The 23,891-nt window shown below is 38.5% G+C and overlaps 2 protein-coding genes across 3 annotated transcripts in view; one reads left to right on the forward strand and one right to left on the reverse strand.

Annotated features, from left to right (window-relative positions):
- The first annotated feature begins 386 nt into the window (after positions 1–386).
- ARG1 (arginase 1) lies at positions 387–13,174 on the forward strand. Its single transcript, XM_029223404.1, has 9 exons — positions 387–422; positions 685–891; positions 5,427–5,499; positions 7,873–8,047; positions 9,902–10,061; positions 11,292–11,386; positions 11,724–11,828; positions 12,053–12,189; positions 12,435–13,174. Exons 2-9 carry the CDS (start codon positions 835–837, stop codon positions 12,599–12,601), a joined length of 969 nt encoding a protein of 322 aa, XP_029079237.1. The 5' UTR covers positions 387–422; positions 685–834; the 3' UTR covers positions 12,602–13,174.
- Positions 13,175–13,544: 370 nt separating this feature from the next.
- Positions 13,545–23,891, reverse strand: part of MED23 (mediator complex subunit 23) — a 42,048-nt gene continuing 31,701 nt past the window's right edge. The window contains exons 21-29 of one of the 2 annotated variants that reach the window (XM_029223403.1): positions 23,211–23,381; positions 22,555–22,771; positions 20,431–20,667; positions 19,286–19,451; positions 18,654–18,726; positions 17,638–17,852; positions 16,856–16,976; positions 15,974–16,105; positions 13,545–14,327 (exon numbers count right to left, since the gene is read on the reverse strand). In XM_029223403.1, the coding sequence (XP_029079236.1) occupies positions 14,160–14,327; positions 15,974–16,105; positions 16,856–16,976; positions 17,638–17,852; positions 18,654–18,726; positions 19,286–19,451; positions 20,431–20,667; positions 22,555–22,771; positions 23,211–23,381 (1,500 nt within the window). In that variant the 3' untranslated portion in view covers positions 13,545–14,159. The remainder of the gene's footprint in view (positions 14,328–15,973; positions 16,106–16,855; positions 16,977–17,637; positions 17,853–18,653; positions 18,727–19,285; positions 19,452–20,430; positions 20,668–22,554; positions 22,772–23,210; positions 23,382–23,891) is intronic. The other variant, XM_029223402.1, reaches the window with a different exon arrangement.

A 23,891-nucleotide genomic window follows, 5' to 3' on the forward strand; every position in this document is an offset into this window, starting at 1 on the left:
AACACAAATAATGAGACTGGTCATAAAATTCACATAAGGATTAAATGAGATAATATAAACCAGAACAGCATCTGGCACATGATAAAAACTCAGTCGTGGCTGTTTTTGCATCTCTATTTCATTTTGATATTATGAGTCCAATAACTGTTACTTTCCCGCATATTGTATTTCAAAATTAGTGTGGTAACGCTTCTGGGTTATTAATCAGGCAATTAAGTTTTTCTTTAATTAATAATCAGAAAAGGAAGTCATATGCCTTCCCTGAGACTGTGCTCTGGTGGTGTATGAGGTGTGCCTCGTAGATTAACCATTAATCCCAGAGTGAAAACTGAATTCAGCGTTGTAGAGCTGGAAGGGATGTGGGAGACCATCTTGCTAGTCCCAGCCCTTTCGACACAGGAGGATGCAAAGACCTGGAGGAGGTAAGTGCCATGCCCTGAGTTTGCACCGCAAGAACCATAGCACTTCTTCTGTGGTTTTGATTAATTAATTATGACTAGAAAAGATAATTAGGAAATCAAAGTGGTGATTAGGAAAGATTAATGTCACCAGCTGGCTTTGTCAAATGGGTGTGAACTGTCTACATGAATAATCTCACTTAATTAGAGACCTAGACCCAGAGGACTCATAGTTATTCCAAGTATGAACTTGCTGGACTTCCACTTGACTGTTGCTTTGTTTCAGTAGGTGGAGCCACTCTCCCTCATTAGAATAAAGTAAACAGATTTAACTCAATTATAAATAGAAAAATAATATGTGCTCTCCGTCACTGAGAGTTGCACAGAGTGACGACTGGCTCGAAACCCCGGGTGCAACAGTGAGCAGTGCTGGAGCATGAGTTCCAAGCCAAAATCCATAGGGATCATCGGAGCTCCTTTCTCAAAGGGCCAGGTGAGTAAAAACCCTGGCTTTGAATAGCCGGAATTTATGAGAAAGTTTCGAACTTCAAAATTAGTAAGGTGTTAATGTCTAGTTAGTTAAATTCCCTGATACAACCTGACCTGAAATCTATGTTTTAAAGTCCTCTTACCGTTTTGCATCATTGTATAATTATGGTCACAAATCCATTTATTCTTATGGCTCCTAATCTCAGCCACAGCTAATTTTATTTAAATCTGCTGAATTTTTCCTCATAATTTTTTAAGAGAAAATATTTTTATTTGAATGGGAATAGAATATTTCTGCATTGTAGCTACTCATTTAGATTTCCGTGCTCTCGTTGCTTTTGGTGTTACTGTGTATGTAGAAGGAGATAGAATTTTAAGAAAACACATTTGTTTAGTTATGTAATTAACACCTAGAAGAATTTCATAGACGGGCAGCAACCTTTAGAATTTAAAAATGTGGATAACCTAAATATTATTGATTTATCAACTTTGCGAGTGATTTATATTATTTTAGGGCTTTCATGATTCTATAAAAGTACTGATTTCATGGACTAGGTAGAGTCCCTTGTGCACCTCTCTTTGAGGGAGGAAAAAAGAAAAACAAAAAAGGAAACCCACCTGCAAGTTGACCACATTGAAAGGACTAATGAATTTATCAAACTCCCAGATTCCAAAACATGCCAGCCACACGTAAATGTACAGTCTTTTTTTTTTTTCTGCCCAGGCACACTCATTCTGGTAAATCTAATGAGATTACAGATATCTTCTACTCCTGTAAGCGTCTGTGCTAAAAGAGGGGGGATGGGGAAGTACAAAAACAAAAACAAACAGGATAGAGTGTGAATTGACACCTTCCCAGGCTGACTTTTTGTGGTTGTGGTTGTTTTAAATGGGGTTTCTCAGGTGTCTTAGAACTTTCTCTTTGCCCATCTGAGCAATGTATTTCTTCTCTTAGTTTTGAACTCTTGCTTTGCTCTCTGGCTTTTTTATTACAAAACAAATTGGGACAGGTCGGAGGTTAGAGATGCAAACTGCATTTGGACTGTCAGTCAATACTGCTTCACTTTCCCTGGAAATCTTCCAAAGGTCTCTCCTGAAACACAGGGACATTTTGCTGACAAAGAAGTGTTTCTTTTAATGCTGGGGGTAATTGCAAAATCCACAATGTGCTCACCTATTCTTGGGACAGGTTCTAACAAAGATAGCACTGAAATAACTGATAAAAAAAGAAGGAAGGAAAGAAGAGAGGAGGGAGGAAGGAAGGAAGGAAGGAAGGAAGGGAGGAAACGGCTTGAATATGCTCTGACCCCTGGACCTCAGCAGAAGGCCAAATGCTGATAATAACAGCCATTCCAGGGGATAATATTTTGAAATATAGCCAGATGCATTTTCCATTCTCCATAATTCTTCCTTCCTGACTTCTACAGCTCTTCCTTATTAAAACATGGCCCGGGGCTTCCCTGGTGGCGCAGTGGTTGAGAATCCCCCTGCCGATGCAGGGGACACGGGTTCATGCCCCTGTCCGGGAAGATCCCACATGCAGCGGAGCGGCTGGGCCCGTGAGCCATGGCTGCTGAGCCTGCGCGTCCGGAGCCTGTGCTCCGCAACGGGAGAGGCCACAGCAGTGAGAGGCCCGCGTACCGCAAAAAAAACAACGACAACAACAACAAAAAAACATGGCCCCGTGAGAATGAAGCTTATTGTCTCGTGATAGTAAGGACTCAGAGAGAGATATTTTTCTACACTAAGCCACAGCATAGAAGGGAAAAAAATGGCCAACATATAAATTTCTGTCCTCACTTAGAGATAAAATTGGATAAATAGGCAAAAGGGAGGATTAAAGGGCTAGAAGGTTGAATCTGAAAAAGGACTCCATTCCCTTGCAGGGCAGTGGTTAAGGGGAGGAGGTGGTGGCAAAGAATGAAGTAGGTATTGTATTGATTTTACTGTTGGGTTAACTAAAAGGCTCAGAGAGATTTGAGAACTTGCTCAAGGTCACACAGCTTTGACTGTGTAATTCCAGACAGGACTGTCTGATACCAGAGCCTGTGCTCCTGACCTGCACTGGTGCATCTTTAGATCTACAGCGGATCTTAGAGTTGCAGTCAGTTAGGGAATGGAGCCCAGCTTCAAAGTCAGTAGAGCTAACAAAGAACAATGAGAAAAGACCAATCATTAGAAGCAGTTTGAATCAGACAAAAAAAAAAAAAAAGCTAAAAAGTGTCACTCTGTGAAATTGATCGACTGTGATACTGTAATAAATATACAGCTGGGCCTCCATATCTGCGGGTTCTGTATCTGGAATATCTTTATGTCATTTTACGTAAGGGACTTGAGCATCCGTGCAGGGGGCAGGGGGTAGGGGGAGTAGGGGTGGGGGGATGGGGAGGTGGTGGGGTAGGGTAGGTGTCCTGGAACCAATCCTCTACAGATACTGAGGGAGGACTTTCATATCAACTAAGGGGTGTATAAGATTTGTTGTGTGTGTTTTTTTTTATAATTCTTAAAGTTCAGAATGGTGTTATTTTTATTTTTATTCTTTTTGCGGTCCGCGGGCCTCTCACTGTTGTGGCCTGTCCCGTTGCGGAGCACTGGCTCCGGACGCGCAGGTTCAGCGGCCATGGCTCACGGGCCCAGCCGCTCCGCGGCACGTGGGATCTTCCCGAACCGGGGCATGAACCCGTGTCCCCTGCATCGGCAGGCGGACTCTCAACCACTGTGCCACCAGGGAAGCCCCAGAATGGTGTTATTTTTAAAATTTTTATTGAAATATAGTTGATTTATAATGTTGTGTTAGTTTTGAGTGTACAGCAAAGTGATTCAGTTTTATATATGAACGTAAATTTAAAATTCTTTTCCATTATAGGTTATTACAAGATGTTGAGTATAGTTTTCTGTGCTATACAGTAGGTGCTTGTTGGTTATCTATTTTATATATAGTAGTGTGTATATTTTAATCCCGAACTCCTAATTTATCCCCTCCTCCGTCTCCCCTTTGGTAATCATAAGTTTGTTTTGTATGTCTGTGAGTCTATCTCTGTTTTGTAAATAAGTTCATTTGTAAGGGGTGTATGAGATTTGTTCTAAAGTTTGAAAGGGAGAGGGAAAAAGGGCAGGGAGTTTTATCAAATTGACAATTTTTGAGCATCTACTAAGTGTCAGCTCCGTACTACAAAACACAGTGCTGGAAGTGTAGAAAAAATTGGACTGAAATCTAATAATGGAGAAAAGACAAAACAAACACAAAACCAAGGCAAAATCTGAGCCAAGCAGCACGCTGTTGGAGTTTAAAGAAGGAGAAATTGTATCTACTTGAGAGGGGGTGGGAGTCATACAAAAAAGGAGTGGAGTGAAGGAGCAAATGTGTCCATCTGAGTGTGGGGCGTCCCTGGCTGCCAGGGACAGGAATTTGACATGGAGGATTTACCCGGCAGCCAGGGCAAATCATCCGGTAATTTGAGTTGGGGAGAAATATCTACTTAGTTTAGTGCCACAGCACAATCCTGGGGATAGATCCACGTGTCTTTTGGCACACCTTCTCCCCTGAGAACACTAAGTAACCTCCTGTATTGAAAAGGCTTGTTGGAAATTAGAATCAGAGAGACACATGCAAGAACCGGTTCTTTAGATGGCTAATCTGCCAGGAGGCTGGAGAAGAATTACAGCCAGGAGGAAGCGTGTTAGCTTCCCTGATGTAAAATGAGCAAAGGTAGAATTGTGCCAACTGTGCTTAACCAGGTCAAAATACCTGAAATACCGGGTAAGTTTTGTGGTTTCGGCTCCCGGGTGATGATTTTCCCTGCTGCCTGCTTTCTCCCCAAGAGCCCTAACTTACCACCGTGAGGACCTGCAAGTAGGTCTTTCTCATGCCATGCTCTTTTTTTTTTTCTTCCTTATGTTTTTACTCAAGCTGTTCCCCTGGTTTGCAAAGTTTCTCTATCACCCTATCTATTTTCCTGAACACCTACTCACGTTGCAGGACTCAGCAGAAATATCAGCCTACTCCACGCAGACTTCTCTGACACACTTTGCTCCTGGCAGAGTTAGAATCATCCTGTTTTTGTGGTTATGAATCTTGTATCTGCGTTGAAGCAAGTCTCTAAGCACTGTAATTGGGATTAAATATCCAAATCCCCTATTAGCTTGTTAGTTACTCAAAGACAGAAGCCCTCTCCTTTTAATCACTCTATCTCCATCTCTCAGAGTGCTTTTGCACAAAATATGTGTTCACTGTGCTGGTAACGCGGTGCGATGGAGAAGAGGAGATGCAAGTTTTGGAATCTAAAGAATGCGGATGTGAACTAAGGCTCTCCCACTTGTTAGGAAAGTTATATAACCTTTCTGATTCTGGATCTTCATATTTGACATAGGGGTAATTCAATCTACCTTGCCGTGATGATTAAATGAGATAATGTAAATTCCTGACTCTGTAGGTATTCAAAAATTGATACTCTTCAATTGATTAATGAAAAGGGTTCCCATTGTGGGCATCAGATGGTCATGATAATGTCTGAATTACTCTATTTTTTAATTGTTCAGCCACGAGGAGGGGTGGAAGAAGGCCCTACAGTATTGAGGAAGGCTGGTCTGCTTGAGAAACTTAAAGAACTAGGTAATTTGAAAAAATTAATTACTTTTTATTGAAGTATAGTTAATGTACAATATTATATGTTACATGTATGTACAATATAATGCTTCACATTTTTAAAGGTTACACTCCATTTACAGTTATTATAAAATGTTGGCTTATATTTCCTGTGTTGTACAATATATCCTTGTAGCTTATTTTGTACATAATAGTTCGTACCTCTTAATCCCTTACCCCTATATTGCCCCTCCCCACTGGTAACCACTAGTTTGAGCAAGGTAATTTTTAACTTGAAAGATCAGCCTGATTTTCTTCTCACTCTGAAGGAAGGACCAGGCTCCTGCTAAAAGAGGGTGTGTCTGGAGTGACATTTATACCACAGAATTGCAGCATTGGCTATAACCTTAGAAGTACAGCCTATAAAAAAAGCAGCGATGGGGAGCATGCTCAGTAAATACTGTTGGATGAATATCCTCACTCAGATCTTTTGTCTTTCCAGCCAGACTCTTGCATAAGAGAATGTGTGTGTGCAAGAACTGGGGGTGGGTCGTAGGGGAGTCAGAGGAATTGAAAATGAAAAGCCAGGGGCAGCAGGAAGTACACTACTAGCAAGAGGACCCCTATTTGTGAAAGGAAAGAAAATAAAACAGTAATATGATAACAATAATAGTACCTAGTGTTTGCATGGTGTGTATATGTGTACACATATACATATACATACATATATACGAGCATGCAAATGCAAAGTGATATAATTTTAAAAGTATGGGCTAAAGTAAATGTCATCTTTATATTTAGAACTCTGATGAAGTGTTGGGGAGGATATGGAGCAACTTGAACCCTCGTGTATTTCTGGCGGGAATGCATAATGATACAGCCACTTTGGAAAGCACTTTGGCAGTTTTTAAATAAACATACATTTACCTCTTGACCCAGCAAATCTTCTCCTAGATATTTACCCAAGAGAAGTGAAAACATATACTATAAACACTACTACCCGAATGTTTGTAGCAGTATTATTTATAAAAGCCAAGAAATGGAAACGAAATGCCTATTAACCGGTGAATGGATAAACAAAAAGTGGTACATCCATACTACGGGATAGTACTCAACAATAAAAAGGAACAGACTGCTGACATAGGCAAGAACATGGATGAATGGCAAAGACGTCATGCTGAGTGAAAGAAGCCAGACACAAAAGACTACCAACTGTGTGAAATTTTAGAAAAGACCAAAGCATAGCAGGACAAAGATCAGTAGTTGCCTGAGGGTGGGGCAGGGATTGACCATAAAGGGGCACGAGGGAATTTAGGGGGTGATGAAAATATTCTAAATCTTGATTATGGTGATGGTTGCAAGACTGTAGATATTTCTAAGACTGGTTGATCTGTACATTTAAAGTGAGTGAATTTTAGTGAATAACAATTATACCTCATAAAGCAAAAAAAAAAAAAAAAAAAAAAGACCCCAAGAAAGAACAGAATGCTTGGGGAAATGGACTAGACTAGTCCCTCTGTTAACAAGCATAATTTGGTCATATTTTATATCAGGTTGAATCTCTTGAAGGTGTTAGTGAATCATGGATACACACGGACATTTAATGACTACAGCGTACAATGACCGGTTAGTTCAGAACACTGTACTTATATCACGTGAAGCTCTGTAAATTGAAGCCTAAACAGGGCCTTTTAGGGAGTGACCTAGGTCCTTAGAAACTTTGGGCTAGCTGCAATTTCTTTTTTAAAGAAGTATAATAATAGAGCTTTTATTTCCTGACCTCACAAAAGCTTTTAAGGCTCGTTGCTAATCATACGTTCTTATTTAATTCAGACAGTCCCACTATGAGGCAGGTACGATGGACAGAGCAGGGAGCTGAGCTGCTTCAGCTGGTGACAGATTGGACTGAAACCATGGGCTGTTAATATAGTGTGAGAAAATTTAGAAAATATTGGTGTATTTTCTTCTGGGCATAAATATATATGTATACATATTCTTTTAAAAACAATTTCTTCATTACATATACAAAACACGCTTATTGTAGTAAAGTAGACAGCACATAAACAGAGACAGAGACCAAGACAGTGATGCCACCCATTAAGAGCAAACCAGCTTATCACTGTTACACTTTCGTGTCTAGCCTAACTGGCTCGATTCAAGAAGTATCGATATTTGCAGAGAACCCAGTATACAGCAGGCACAGGTGTACAGCAAAGGTGGGATGATGCTGTCAGGCAACAGTGGACAAGGTTTTTTACCTTCACAAGTTTTTACAGCCATTCCAGACTTTTTTTTTTTTTTTGCAAATACACCTATTTGGTAAAATTGGAATCATCCTACAGGCTGTTTTGTAATCTCTTTTTTTACTTAGTAACCTGAAACTTTTAATTTTAATTATAGAGTGTGATGTGAAAGATTATGGGGCCCTGACCTTTGCTGATGTCCCTAATGACAGTCCCTTCCAAATTGTGAAGAATCCAAGGTCTGTGGGAAAAGCAAGTGAACAGCTGGCTGATGTGGTGGCAGAAATCAAGAGGAACGGAAGGACCAGTCTTGTACTGGGCGGAGACCACAGGTCTTTTTTAATGATTATCTCTATGGAAGTCTGGCACAAATACTGTAAAGGAAGTATCACCAAAACCATGAGAAGAGAGAAAATAAGGAAGGGAGAGCATTGATCAATATTTTACACCAAAATTTCTGTCTTTTTTCTTTTAAATTTATTGGTTACTACTTTATTTTGGAAACATAAATTTAGCTCTGTTTGAAGGCTTGCATTATCTGTATAACAGCAGAAGATACATGACATGTGAATGGATTTAGGCAAAATATTCAGGCTTACATTTCTAAATAAATGAGTACTGAGGAAATTCATAGTCAGTTTACTGTACTTGATTACTGATAATAGAAACAACTAATTTAGGTCAACAACTAAAGCATGCGTTTTCCCGTTATAAAAGTTAATAATTGTAAAAATTTTGAAATACACACACATATATAAAAGGGAAAAAACAATGGCAGTTGTAATTCTCTAACAACCGTTTCTACTGGAATTTTGAAAATCTGGCATACTTCCTTCCTGCCACAATTTTTTCCTTGTGTATGATTTTAACAATTGTGTATTATTCTGTTTTGTTCTTAATCTACACTACCAATTTCCTTATGTTACTTCATGATATATACAAGCATAATTGTTTATTGTTGCTTAATTTTTCATCAAGGTATGATATCACTATATATATCCATATTTTCAGATATTCAGATTATTTTCAAATTTTCACCATTATAAATAATGTGGCAAAGATAATTTTTGCGTGCAAGTCTTTCCATGTTTACTCTCAAGGTCCCACGATATGTTATCAGAAGTATAATTAGATAAAAAGTACAAACATTACAATAGCTCTTGATGCAAGGGTCAGTTACCTCATCCCCCTCCATTTTCTCCCCTAAAGCCAAAGAGTTACCAGGGCTTCTGTGATGAAACTGCCATTGAGAAACTGGAGCTCACTTTCTTTTCTAAGCGGAAAAATTTGTAAGTGGAAATTTTAAGAGTGGCTAATGGCCAAAGGAAAAGAAACCTGTAGGGAAAGACAAACATCAAGCTGAATCATCAATACCTGAACATCAAGAAACGACTGCTTCCACTTTGAGAATCTGAAAGTTCACGATTCTCTGGAGGATCCCTGAACATTCACAAGTGGGAGAATGCAAGCATTGCATGGCAAATCCTGATCTTTTAACTTTTGTGTAAGGTATTACTTAGCATTTTCATTCCGGCATGTTTTCTGGAGCTTGGAATGTTTGAGATGAACTTTGAGGGTTCTGGATCTGGCTAAGAGCGGGTCCTTAAATACATAGCAGGAGACTAGAAAGTTCCAGCAGAGGATCTGAGTGAGTGAGCTCCCAGGATACTCTGGCTGAAGTGGATGTAAGGACTTCCGAGTGATGCTCCCCAATTGTAAAAGAATTGGATTTTAAGAAAAATGGAAGGACTCTGTCATAATTCACTTGGGAGAATTAGTATTTACCAAGAGAGATGAGAGTACAGAAAATGAGCCTGAGTTAACCCTGAGAGTTGAGTGGTGTCTCATGCTAAAAAATTTCTTGTGTGGCTACTGTCTTTTCACACAGTTAATTTTTAGTTAAACTATAATTTGCAATTTTATTAGAAGGTGGTTTTGAAAAAAATTACAAATTTATTAGTAATGCCATTGAAGTGAATAAATATAACTTGTTAGTAAATATTAAGTATAAGCTATACTTTCTCTATTGTTATCATTGTTTAATTGGCATCTCCAGTTTAAAACCTCTCAGAAATATTAGCCACTTTGACTTAAAGGAAAATCAGGTGAGGATGTTGCATTTATGATATGATGTATGTAATGATACTGCAAACCTGATGTCCATACAAACTTCTTTTCCTCTCAAGTTTGGCAATTGGCAGTATCTCTGGCCATGCCAGGGTCCACCCAGATCTCTGTGTCATTTGGGTGGATGCTCACACCGACATCAACACTCCACTGACAACCACAACTGGGAACTTACATGGACAACCTGTATCTTTCCTCCTGAAGGAACTAAAGGGAAAGGTAAACAGCTGGTTGGTATTTTGTTACAAAAGAATTATCTTTAGCAGAAGTTCAGGAGGCGGAAGGGAAGTAAGAACCCCTGTGCCATCTTCTTGATTAACTTCTCAAACTTTTTTCTGGGCAGCCAATAAGCAATGGGTGGGCGGATAGAGGTGGTGAGGCTCTGTACCTCTACCTTACTTGATAGTTTGCAAACTGACTTCATATGTAGCTTCCCTTCTGATTCTTAAACTACCCTTTTTAGTAGGTGGGGCAGAGAGGAATCCTCTATAAACAAGTTAACAGAGGTTCAGAGGTTAACAGACATACCAAATGTGCAGCAAGGACCAGAACTGGTCTCCTGGCACCTCCTCCTTCTACTACAAACCCCATAGCCTCTCATTCTTACCAAGTGTCCCCTCCACATCATAGGGCCTTTTCAAACATGGAGTTTAAAAATGAGGATTATGGTGGTTTATTATTTAACATCTTTACTATGAGAAACATATATCTAAACCACAAGAGGAAGAACTACCTCCTCCTTGGAAACTTCTTTTCTAAAAGACGTTAAGATGAAATTCCAGAATGAGATTTAACATTGTAGTTCATAATTTTATTGATATGCTGTAGCATATCAATAAAACAATTTTTATTGATTCAACCGTAGCAAATTGGCCGTTGTGATGATACTTGGGGATCAAAACCTCCTTAATGTTAAATGTCGGCAGCAATGTTTTCCGAACAGATGACCAAAGTGATAGGCTTGCAAAATGCGTAGCCAGCTCATGGGAAGAGCCAAGCATGGCTCCAGGACATCTGAAGATATGGTCAAACCAAAGGTCTGATCGAAAATTTCCCTTAGCCACTCTCAACCACCCTCTGGATTAAGTCTTTACTGAGAAAGAGAAGAAAAGAAGGAAGCTACGAAAGTAATGGAAGCACACTGATTTCTTTACAGAAGAGTTCCAGGAGAGCAGGGCAGAGTGGAAATGGGGCGCAGGGCAGGTAAACGCTGACAAGTGATTCAGGTTAGGTGTGGGCCACAGGGTTGAAGCTGGGTAAGGCCAAAGCAAACAAGGGTAGCACAGGCGGGCAGGCACTTCATTCTTCATTTTGTATTATATTTTAATGATTTCCCTGGGATTTATGTTCTAAACCAGACACACGCAATCTAACAAGTGTCCTTAACTTTCAATGTAAGATTTGCTCAAGAGAAGCATATATAACCCAATGGAACCATTGCAATTCTAGATTCCGGATGTCCCAGGATTCTCCTGGGTGACTCCCTGCCTATCTGCCAAAGATATTGTGTATATTGGCCTGAGAGACGTGGACCCTGGGGAACAGTAAGTTTATTCCTTGATGTGACTTATCTTCCTTTTTGTCCTTTCTCTTGCTAGGTGTGCTGGTCAAGCCGATGAGAAAAAATTATTTTCAGCACCAAGTCTATATATCTATATCTACACATATTTATATGTATACACGTACATACATATACGTGTATGTATTCAGGTGATTTTTACGTTGACTTGCTATTTAGAAATATATTGATATATACATACAGTTCACCAAACTTAAATATTTTTTTTAATCTCACCACACTGATCTTTTCTTTAAAAGGAAACCAGAGGGCATAGGGTCAGTCTCCTTATAAATTGTAGATTAATATATCCTCTTTCATAGCTACATTTTGAAAATTCTGGGAATTAAATACTTTTCAATGACTGAAGTGGATAAACTGGGAATTGGCAAGGTGATGGAAGAAGCATTCAGCTATCTACTAGGAAGGTATGATACTTTGTGTGTGTGTATGTGTGTTTGTATGTGTGTAACATAAATATTATGAAAAGGACTTGCTACTGACACTGGTCAGTGTAAGTTATTAATAAAGCAAGGAAGTACAATCATGGAACTTCACTGGGTTGTTACTTTTTATGAAGTAAGAACTGTATTTTTCTACGAAATACTAAACCACCAACTTTAAACTGAATTCCTTTCCCACCTCTTAAAAGAAAGAAAAGGCCAATTCATTTGAGCTTTGATGTTGATGGACTGGACCCGTCTTTCACACCAGCTACTGGCACACCAGTCCAGGGAGGTCTGTCTTACAGAGAAGGTCTCTACATCACAGAAGAAATTTACAAAACAGGTATGTAAAAATCTGAGTGAATAAAGAAGGAAGTGTACACCCGGCCAATATATATTGATACCTCCCAAATCTGAAGATCGAGTCCCAACAGACACTTCCTAAATGTCCATTGCATGATGCAATGACGGAAATGTTTTCAGTTATTACACCTCTTTCTATTCCCAGATAATATTTCAAGTCAGTCTGTACTAAATTAAAAATGTCAACTATTTAATAAATTACATTATTTCCATTTGTTGTTGTAGGGCTACTGTCAGGATTAGATATAATGGAAGTGAATCCATCTCTGGGGAAGACACCAGAAGAAGTAACTCGGACAGTGAACACAGCAGTAGCAATAACCTTGGCTTGCTTTGGAGTTGCTCGGGAGGGTAACCATAAGCCTACTGATTACCTTAACCCGCCTAAGTAAACATGGAAACGTCATATAAAAATCTCACAGTTAATGAGATAATTAGCAAATCGACTAGTTTAAACTTCTAGTTATCCTCCCAAAGGTTTCGTCTTTCAGAAAAATGTTTTGCCTTGGTAAAAGTTAGTACAATTAGTATAAACTGTATCAATTCCCTCTTGGTATGAAATTCAAGATATGGAAATGCTAACTTTTGTGAAATTAAAAAGCTTATATTCCCATTTTGGCAAAAGCCTTATCGTTAGAGAAATACACATTCATTTCCAAATAAAAATATGCTGGCATTAAAAATAAACACCTATATCAGCCCCCGCACATAGAATGGATCTCTTGATTTCAGGAGATAAAGCTACCCAGCCTGAAAAGGGACCATATTTCCATGTTGTTCAAAGCTGTAATCCCTAGAAACTTCTTTTCTCTTTATCTCTTTGTAAGGTTCTGTCACTGCTACGCAGGTTTCTAAATACATGCAAAACACACACACACAGGTGAGAGTGTCAACCTGGAAAAGCAGCTGATTTATTTTTAAAAACAGAGATTAAAGAATCACCACTTAAGGATGATTTTATTAAGCTTATGCATTTCTAGCTATGTTATTTTCTTTCTTTTTTTTTTTTTAAAGAAGATGTTGGGGGTAGGAGTTTAGTAATTTATTTATTTATTTTTGCTGTGTTGGGTCTTCGTTTCTGTGCGAGGGCTTTCTCTAGTTGTGGCAAGCGGGGGCCACTCTTCATCGCGGTGCGCAGGCCTCTCACTATCGCGGCCTCTCTTGTTGTGGAGCACGGGCTCCAGACGCGCAGGCTCAGTGGTTGTGGCTCACGGGCCTAGTTGTTCCGCGGCATGTGGGATCCTCCCAGACCAGGGCTCGAACCCGTGTCCCCTGCATTAGCAGGCAGTTTCTCAACCACTGCGCCACTAGGGAAGCCCTAGCTATGTTACATGACTTACATGACTTCCAACTCATTTCACATAGTAAGTTCAAGTCCATGGCAAAGGCAAAAACTTGCCAATCTACACTAGAAATATTAGCCCATTTACTTGGAAATCTATGATAAAAAATTTAAGCCATTTTACAAAGAATATGAACCTATTTGCTCCAGTAATGCAATGAAATCTAGAGTCCTTTACTTGACAAAAATCTCTTATCCCAGATACACCAAAAGAGATTTATGTATAAAAGGATTTGTAGTAACTATTTTACATGTGTGGTGCCTTTAAACCAGTGTATTTGAAGACTGAATAAGTCATTAATACTAAAAAATAAAAACAATGGCCAAGATAGGAAAGATTGAGAGCGCCTAGTAAAAGTCATTTAATCAGATTATGTCCCCATTCCTAGGTAGCTCTAGTACATTGTTGTGGATATGAACAACGTGTAGCTTACTTTATCTCTTAGAGACAAAAACATAGGGAGATGGGAGTTGGAAGTCAACAGATTCACCATTTGAATCAGAATAAAACAATCTGAACATCACTGCCTCTACTCCACCACTATGTAGCACGATCATGTTCAGATTTAATAGATTCAAGTCCGTTTTCACCACAGCACACCCTGACCTCACTGAGTCACTGGTAGAGACACTGGCACCTGATTAGACTGAGGTGCTGGAGACCCACTACTGACGGCTTGTGGAGGCACTGCAGCTGGTTCCATCTTGCTAATGTGAGTGATGAATCGAAGACGAAGTTTTAAAGCTGGTTTTAAATTACAGATAATCTTCTCTACCTAAAAAATGAAAACACATTAAAAAGTATTTTAACCAGAGAACTTCAATTTCCAACCTTTAAAGAAGCAACTTACACATACCCTGAGACAATAAACTAGGGAGTGGAACAGGTGGTTGAGATGTTTCTCTGCATGTTTTGTGTTTTAACAAAAGCAGATAAAACTCCTCTCTTACATGAGAAAAAACATGTGTTGTCCCTCACACACACACACATATATATATGTATATATGTGTATGTGCGTCTATCTATGTATGCATACACTTACAAAAACATACTCATTTACCTAGCTAGCCAGTCGTCCCACTGACGATAGCTAGTAGAGTTTACACTGGGAATTCTACATACCCACCAAGGGGATCATCCTTTTAAGATACCATCTTCACGTAAGGTATCACGTAAGGGAAGCATAAAGCACGATTATATGTCGAAGTTCTTTGAATAACTTACGTTCATAACATTTATCTATAAAGCTAACTTTCTGGTTTTGATTTACACTTGGAATTCAAACTAAATAATATTAGATCTACTCTTACTTAAAAAACTTTAAAGAAATAAATACATCAAGCAGTTCCATAGCTTTCTTAGCTTTACTCAAATGTTTTTGGATCTTACTAGGAAAGATCAGCCCATTAATAATTCTTCCTTTTTGTATTCCCCTTGTGTCAAAGTCTCTTAGGCCCAAATATAGGGAATATGCTAACAAGAACATTTCTGAATGGGTTCCCACTTGACAATCCTGCTGAGGCATGAAGGAGGCGACACCCTCCCCACCCCATGTCGCCAGCTCCAAGGAACGAATCCCTCAGACTAGGAGTCATATGTTTATGTCTATCAATTTATGTTCCTTTCCCATTTTAGAGAGAAATAACATTGAAGTATGGAGGGGAGGTCACTTAATTCCACCTATCTGCCCTCTCTCCACCCTTCTAAAACAGCTGAGATCCTGGTTTCCACTGACAGGAAACTCAGTTATGATTTAAGGAGGACCCTTCCACTTTGAGACAGCTCTCCCAGGGAATGGCTCTTTATATGCTGAGTTACAACGTGCCTCCCTTTAACTTCACCAGTTTGTATACCTTTTAAAGTGACACAGAACAAATTTAATACCTATTCCAAATGGCAACACCCAAATAGTAAGAATACAATTGATTCCCCAGGACTTTAAAAATTCAAGTTAAGCACCCCCAGTTCCTTCAAATACCCTTCACTAGTTATTCTCCTGACCCTCCTGGTTTTAGTCTTCTTGTCATGCTGCGATTTGTCTCACATCCTCACAGTGTACCCTAATCACTGTGGGGAAAACTAGGCCCTGCTTCACTTATAACACGAGGCCTCTCTGATCTTTTCAGTAGCCATACCGTACTGTTTCTTCCTAATGAGTTTACTGTTAATAAACCCCCAGGTCTTTTTCAGATGTTTTGCTGCAAATATCAAGGGGAAAAGTGTGAGAAATTATAATAGGTATTTACTTTAACACTATGTCCAAAGTAATAGGCCACGTAGCCTAAAAAGGTCTATTAACCTTGTCCCCTTAAAAGAAAAAATTAACCAAAAACCCCACTCACCCAAACAAAATAGTCTATCCGCCATATATTTAAGTTTTCTAAACTAAATGTCATTAAAAAATAATTAAAGTGAACTTACTTGCTCTTTTACACTGTCACCAGTAAACATGTACTTCATATGATACAGGAAGTCACAGATGGGATCCATGTAGTTTAAGTGGGTGCTACACTGGTCTACGTTCAGCAACATGTCATAAAATGCCACACCAATCTATTCAACAAACAGCATAGAACTACTTAAATGGTGAGAAAATGGTTCAATAACTCAGCCTGATGCAGCTAGACTCCATTCAAGACCAGCACAGAGGATAACATGTTTGTTGAGGAATTGTCACTATCAGACAGACCTCTGTGCACATGGGTGATATGACACTGCCTGCATTTATAATGGAATCCAGAGTGCTACAAACTGCCTCCTAATAGAGCTTACATGCAACTTCTCTTTCTAATAGTATTCTCTTAAACTTAAGAGCTAGACAATCCCTTTTCTAGAAACGACCTCTCAATTTCTGGGATATCTGCAATCTCCGGGAGGAGCCTTTATACTGGACCTTCTTAGTTCCATTTGGTGGCTCACACTTTAAGGGTCTACTCCTGGCTCATTTCCTTTTATCTATACTCTTGTTATAGGTGATTGACTTCAACCATTCCCATCATTTTAATGAATTCCTCTGTACTACAGAGAATGTTCTCAAATGCACTTCTCTGTCCTTTACTTGCTTTTCAACCTTGATGACAGATATTTTCCCCTGCATCTCCAGTTCAACACATCACACATCAAACTCGTTATAGGCATACTAAGTTATGGGGACACTAAGGCCTCAAAAATTGCTCTTAGATCCCACTAAAATGATTTTCCTACTAATGGTAATGATATGCAGTTTGAAAAACACTGGGAAAGAAATCTTAATATATCTTTTAGAACTTAATCTTATCACGGAAAACCCAGATTTTATTCTACCTCTATCATACATCGAGTTCTCTCTTGCTGAAATCTTTGTAAAAATGGTCCCACGAGATGGTACACATAAAGCAACTGGAACTCAGTCTTCACTATAGGAAGAAGTACTTCAGTAAGAAACCTAAAATTTAAAAATAAAAATTTATTGTTACTTGAAATCAGTTGAATTGTTTGAACTTTGTTAATACAGCCTACCCGAGTATTTGCAAAATTTGTAATCTTCTTAAAAACGTTTCTTTTAATTTTGGTAACATTTTAAATTAATCTCACATCTCTCACTGGCTCTTATTTTCATTTGATTATTGAAATAAATTACTTCAGATTTAGAAGTCATTCCTAATAGTAAAATTACTGAATGACAGAATGCGAATTATTTGAAATAAAAAGAGAATAACCAACCTAATATAAAGGCCATTCTCAAGAAATGTGAATCTAATTAATACCAATTATACAGTCAAAAAAAAAAAACCAGAAGATAGCCTAATATTAGTTATGCAGTTCAAAAGCCAACTTTCGGGATATATTCTGGAAAAAGAATGCATTTGACTAAGCCTCCCAAAATGGTAATGGAAAACAAGATACCAGATTGTTACTTGTACATACAAATTAATTTCACTCAAACAATTCTGAAATAAAGGAGGCTTCCTGATACCTAGAATCTACTTAAGACTTCTACTTCTAAGTTGTTCTATTGAATGAGATATATACCTCATGCATAAATGAGATTATAAAACAAAAACAAAATGATAAATCAAATGTCTTTAAGAAATCATAATACCTACTTGGGAATGAGAGAAAGTTGCCCGATGCTAGAATGGTGCCACACCGCATGTGCCAGAGCTAACGTGTAGCTGCAGCTCATCTCAGAGTAGGACTGATGACAAGCAGTGAAATCAAAGAGGCGGAAAGGATAGCCGACCCACTCTGTCTCAGACGTCAGGCTGGGACTGCTGATAACACTCACAATTCGATCATGAAGGACGATCCAATACGGCTCCTTTAAAACCAGGAGAAAGCCTCGTGAAAAATAGCATTTATCCGGTATTCCACCCCATATCCAGTATTCTACTCCAAAGCTTAAAATAATAGCACTTTCTCATGTCCAGTTCATTTAGTATCTGATATTTACTACATGGTAAATTGACTTTGCCTAGTTTATTATACAGATAACACTGGTACACATTTATAGTTCATAACTATGTGTGTGTGTATACATATATTTTGGAGGAGTGTAAGGAAAAAATGATTCATAAAGGTGCATAAAAAACAAGTGTGGAAAGCTCAGGTTTAGACAGTATTACTGACATTCAAAGATGTTAGACAACTGTGTGGTGCTGACTAGACACGGGTGGCGGTCACAGAAGGGAGACTTCACATGGGCGGAGAAGTCATGGAAGACTTCACTGAAGAAGCAAGCCCTAAGCCAGCAGAGAATGAGTAAGCTTTAGAGAAGGTGACGGAAGGAATAAGGGTTCTGATATATTCTCTTACATGGCAGAAGTACCTGAAACATGTCTCAACAAGCATTATTTGCAGGAGCCAAGGCTCTAGATACATAACATGTTATGGGGGTTGAAAGTAGATCAGATTTTAATGGGAAAACTAAGGCTGGATAGGTAAGGTGGGACCAGAGATGCAGGGACCCATAAGTCAGGTAGATTTATTTAGATCTGATGCAAAATGCAAACAAAATAGTCACTGTAGATTTCTGAAGCAATAACAACGTGAAAGCTTAAAAAATATGAAACATTTCATTAACTGCATGACGAGCTTATACAAATCACAATGATTAACTCACTGGTAGGGCAGTGATAATCAATCCAATTGCATTCATCCATGCTGTAATGTTCTCTCTTGGCACTAAAGGCTGACTATTAGTGGGGAAAACAGAATAAAAGAGTGAAATTATAAAAGTGACAATGGATCTTATTTTGAGAACACATATCATTTGGGGGGTGACAACTGACCTATTTTAATAAAACTACAATGGATTTTTAGCGAGTAAAAATATAAACAAAAGCTAAATAAGGCTTTTCTTCTTTTTTTGCTCGTCTCCTTTAACAATGGTTGCTGAGCTAAAAGACTATTTCACTTATGTATACTTCTTCTCCAATCATTATCCCCTACTTTACACTGGTCTTTAAGAAGGGAATCTTGAAAGACTATCTTTAGTGAGAAGTTAACATTATTCCTAAATTAAACGTCAAACAGCTAATAAAGAGTAGAAGTGGGAACAAACCCAGGTCTTCTGACCCTGTTCAGGGCTCATTCCATTTCATCTATATTACAAAGACAAGATCTGGACCCAAAAGACAGCCACTATTCAACGTGCATTGGCCTTGGGACAACAGGTTTGTCAAACAGCTCCAAATAAAATATCATTCTCTACAAATAAACAATGAATCTTATTGCAGGAAACAGGATACACACCTTTTCAGGACAACATTTAGAAGAGCATTTCCAACATCTTGGCCTGAAACAGCCAAGGCCATGAGCTCCACACAAGTAACATGCAGTGCGTGGGCAGCGGGGTTGGGAAACTCATTGAATCTCCAGTCGCAGTTTGGGAACGGACCAGGGGATTTGCCAGCCATTGGTGCAGATGGTGAAAGCAATAACTGTCGATTATTTTGAGATTAAAGGCTCCCATTTGTATAGTGCTTCACAGTTTCCAAATGTTTCACATGTAAACATCTCATTCGATTACCAATGCATCTGATTATGAGGCCTCAAGAAGTGATTTACTGGAGAGCTTAAGAGGCAAACAATACAAACCAAATACAAATAAATTTGACATGACCGAAGTGTACTGATAGCAACCATGTGGTCAAGCACAGGTATAAACAATTGGTCTCATGTAAGTGGGCTCTTGTAATTGTGACATGATAGCTATAGATGCAACCAAGGTATCTGTAGGCTTTATCAACCTTTTTTCTTTTAATAGTTATAGGAAAGTTAATAAGAACATTACTTTCTCATGAGTAATTCTTTTACTTCAGGAAATAATTCCTTGCATACGAAAAGAAATCATGCCCATTTATGTAAAATTGCTCTATCTAGTAAATAGTGGCATGAGGTATAGACATATTAAGCACAGTGTGCTAATAATTTAAAACAACATAAACGTGAAGAAATAAAAATACCAATATAGAATCTCTTTCACTAAAAAAAAAGAAAAATAAGGTTTTATTGTTATCTATTAATGTTTTAAAAAACATTCAGGGATTTATTTAAAGCAACAAAATTCTATGTTCTCCAGTGGCAAACAAGATGTATGTTCTATAACACATAGTACATTTATTTAGGAATAGGATTTTTTTTTCTTGAAAACAGATCTCTTCTCTAAGGTCTTTTTTGAAATATAAATTTTAATGGAGTAAATTTCTGCCTATCTGGCATAATGCTGCTAATTTAAGATTTCAAAACCTTCAAAACATTTCAAATAAAATGATCTTAAAAAATTGAAATCTTAGAATATATCAAAATCTTGGAATATTTAAAGACAATATATGTTCACACAAATCAACATATAGTTATTTCTGAAGAGTCTGGAAAAATCACAGTAAAAAGGATATTATCTACTAGTCTGCCAATCAATTTGCAATAGTAGGAGTCATCTGGGACCCAGGGATTGTCTTCTCGTGCGTTCATAGCGCATTTCAGGTAAGTGTCACTTAGACACCAGCCCTGTGGTCGATTATCCTTGAGCGACCCAATGATTGCATGGACAAGTTTTCGTTTGAGACTTTCACGATTTCTCAGGTGCATTTCATAATAGTGCAGAGTGTTATACAAATAGGTCACTGGACGATCTGCCAAATAGAAAACAGATCATTACAATGTTACCTGGTTACTGACAACTGTGAAAAACTAATCCTCATTTTCAAGATTACCAAAAAACAGCTCAGAAGGTTATAAAACTATTTCACATGTTGGGCAATTGCATACAATGAATATTTTTATTCTAGGACAACGCAGAAGGCTTCTAACGGTATACACAGCTTATACTGAAGGATATTCATCACATTCTGACACAGCAGTTCCAGTCCTGGAAATTTATCCTCTGCAAAAATGGCTTATGTGTAAGCAATGCTGCTGCAGCCCTGTTTATACTAGCAAAAGATTAGAACAGTGTAAATGGTGAAAAACAGGGGACTGGTTAGGTCATTTATGGCATGTATGGAGCAGCTTTGTACGTACTGATACAAAATAATCAACCCTAATACATTATAAAGGTTAAAAAAAATAAGGTGCAGAACAATGTGTATATTACATAATATTTGTGAAAAAAAATAAACTACCAACTCCAGAGTATTTAAGGTAGGATACACAAGAAGCCGGTAATAGTGATTGCCAACAGGGAAAGAAACTGCCTAGCTGGAGGATAGGGATGGGACTAACTACTTTTCACTGCATCACGTGCATACATTACCCAATACAGAAGAAAAGCTTTTTTTTTTTTTTTTTTTTTTTTTGGTGGTAGGCGGGCCTCTCACTGTTGTGGCCTCTCCCGTTGTGGAGCACAGGCTCCGGACGCACAGGCTCAGCGGCCATGGCTCACGGGCCCAGCCGCTCCGCGGCATGTGGGATCTTCCCGGACCGGGGCACGAACCCGTGTCCCCTGCATTGGCAAGCGGACTCTCAACCACTGCACCACCAGGGAAGCCCCAAGGAAAGCATTTTTAAAGGAACGCTCCCCTGAACTTCATACCTACTCTGCAGTGCTAAAACGCAATTCAGACTTCTGCTTTGAAGGGAGACATCTCAGATCAAGGACTAAGAAAAACTGCCCCCAGATAAATACGCCCTGTCCCCACAGTGACTGCTCCAGGACTTCTGTGCTCTGTCACTGACCTCACCATGCTCCAGTTACCAGGCTCAAAACTTTAGAGTTGTCCCCGATTTCTTTCTTTTGATATTTTCCCCATAACTGGTCAGTCAAGCCCAATTCCTACTTCCTTGACTATCTGTCCCTTCTTTCTCATTTTCAATGCCACCATACTTGTTTAGATGCTAATCATACACCTGAACGTCTTGACATAAGTCTTTGAAATGGCTTCCTCCTTCCAAGACATGCTGTGGCTAGAACTGGACTCACCTTTCTAAAAGAATGCTTTCCATACCATGACTTTACTCAGTAACTTCTAGTTAACTCTTGAATATCTGCAGGTTATAAAATCCTAACTTCTCAGCCTGGCATTTATGGTGATCTACCACCAGGTACAATTTAGCCCATTGTTTTCAAAATGCCTTGTTTTTTAACACCTCCATGATTTTTCCAAAGGATTCTTTCTGCTTATCATGCGCTCTTCTCCTTTCTCTTTATACAAATCACATACATCATAGTTCAAACACTATCCATCCAAGAAGCCTGCCAAGATCTGTTTAGCTCATAGTAACATTAGTCTGTTCTGAACTCATACTTCCCTCCTATACTGATTTGGTAATTAATCACGCAATATATAAAATAAGGGATCTCTAGTATATTACTTTTTTTTTGGCTATGATTTAACTATTGATATTTTTATGTTTTCTATTTTATACTTCATGGCATCATCACATAGCACTGCCCCTCAAAAACATTTTTATTAAAAATTATTAAAATAAAACCTTTAGAACTACTATTATCCAAATGGTCATGCCCAGCTTAGTTTCGTCTACAGAGCTATTAGATGGAATTAAAATTTGAAAAAGCTCACCATGAAATTTATATAAGCCTCCCAGGTGATCTAGTAGAGTCTCCAATGACTTGGATACTGGGAGCAACTCTAAAAATCTGTGGATTACTATATCAAATACTGGAAGGAAACGGAGACACACATTTCCAAAATAGATGGGTAGATACGGAGACTGGATCGGCACCGGAGGATCGACCTGCTCTGCCAGGCCCTCAAAATAGAGCTTCTCCGGGTATTTCTGTGGAAGTGAGGAAATGGTAAATGTTTATGGGATCTTTTGTACTTTTCTTAAAAAAGGAGCTAAATAAACCTGTCATTTTTCGAAGAGTATGAAACTGTGTTTGTTCCTGCAATGCAATGAAATCTAGAGTCCTTTACTCACCCAAAATCTCTATTATCCCAAAGATATACCAAAAGAGATTTACATACGAAAGGATTGGTAATAACTCTTTTCATTTTGTATTGTAAGTACCCATGTCTCCTAAAACTGTAGTTTCAATTTATTCTTAACATTAGAGATACTCTAGAACCTTGAGAAAGTTTAGGGAGCTAATTCACTTCTATACAGACCAGAGAGAAAAGAGCAGAGCTGCAGAGAAAACAGCCAAGTCAATTAGCCAAATACCTAAAGTTTGGCCTTAAAAGGGATTAACTGAAGCACTAATTTTAATTAGTACCTTGTGATAATTCATGTGCTTGGTGTGCCAGTCATTCTGCAGCCAGTGCTCTGGGGAATTTTCCTTCACAAAGTCACTTACTCGATTTCTAAAATCATTTGGTTTGAGCAACAGCAACTGAATTATGAAATAACAAACCTGGGCTTCATTCCCTTCATGACTACGCATGGCCTTTGGAGAAGAACAGAAAAATTAAATGAAAATGCCCAACCTGTGCAAAAGCATGGCTCTAAAGAGTCTAAATTTGAGAACAGTAAAACTCACGATTATTAGAATTTCATTATATGTCTAGTCTACCCCAAAACAACTGTTCAGCATTCCTCCAACATATCTGACCCTTTCTTGCCTATTTTTGGCTCTCACCTAGAATGTCCATCTTTAGTTTTTGAAATTTAACCTACCTTTTAAGATCCACCACCTAGGTAGATGTAATCTCTCATTGTTGCCTGGCAATATTTTCCCTACACCTCTAACTTATCCTTTTATTTTACTGATTTATAGACTTACCTTATTTCCCTTACTAGACTATAACCATCTTTATACCTATGCTCTACAGCTAAGAGGTAAATGTTAACCACTTAAGCTCCCTAAATATCACCACTATAGTATTAAAAAAAATGTAGCATTGTCCAGCCTGGTTCAGTGATTTTTCTTAAAATTTGGCCTGAAATAGACACCAAA

This window comes from Monodon monoceros, unplaced genomic scaffold (assembly GCF_005190385.1).
Source record: "Monodon monoceros isolate NGI ecotype Baffin Bay Population unplaced genomic scaffold, NGI_Narwhal_1 Super_Scaffold_15, whole genome shotgun sequence".
In the NCBI taxonomy this organism is placed as follows: Eukaryota; Metazoa; Chordata; class Mammalia; order Artiodactyla; family Monodontidae; genus Monodon; species Monodon monoceros.

What these genes read in the sequence shown, in the direction of transcription:
- ARG1 (XM_029223404.1), top strand. Translation starts at nt 835, where the DNA reads ATGAGTTCCAAGCCAAAATCCATAGGGATCATCGGAGCTCCTTTCTCA. An exon ending in GTACTGGGCGGAGACCACAG is followed by an intron (nt 8,048 to 9,901) that starts GTCTTTTTTAAT and finishes TTTCCTCTCAAG; the next exon opens with TTTGGCAATTGGCAGTATCT. An exon ending in TGAAGGAACTAAAGGGAAAG is followed by an intron (nt 10,062 to 11,291) that starts GTAAACAGCTGG and finishes TTGCAATTCTAG; the next exon opens with ATTCCGGATGTCCCAGGATT.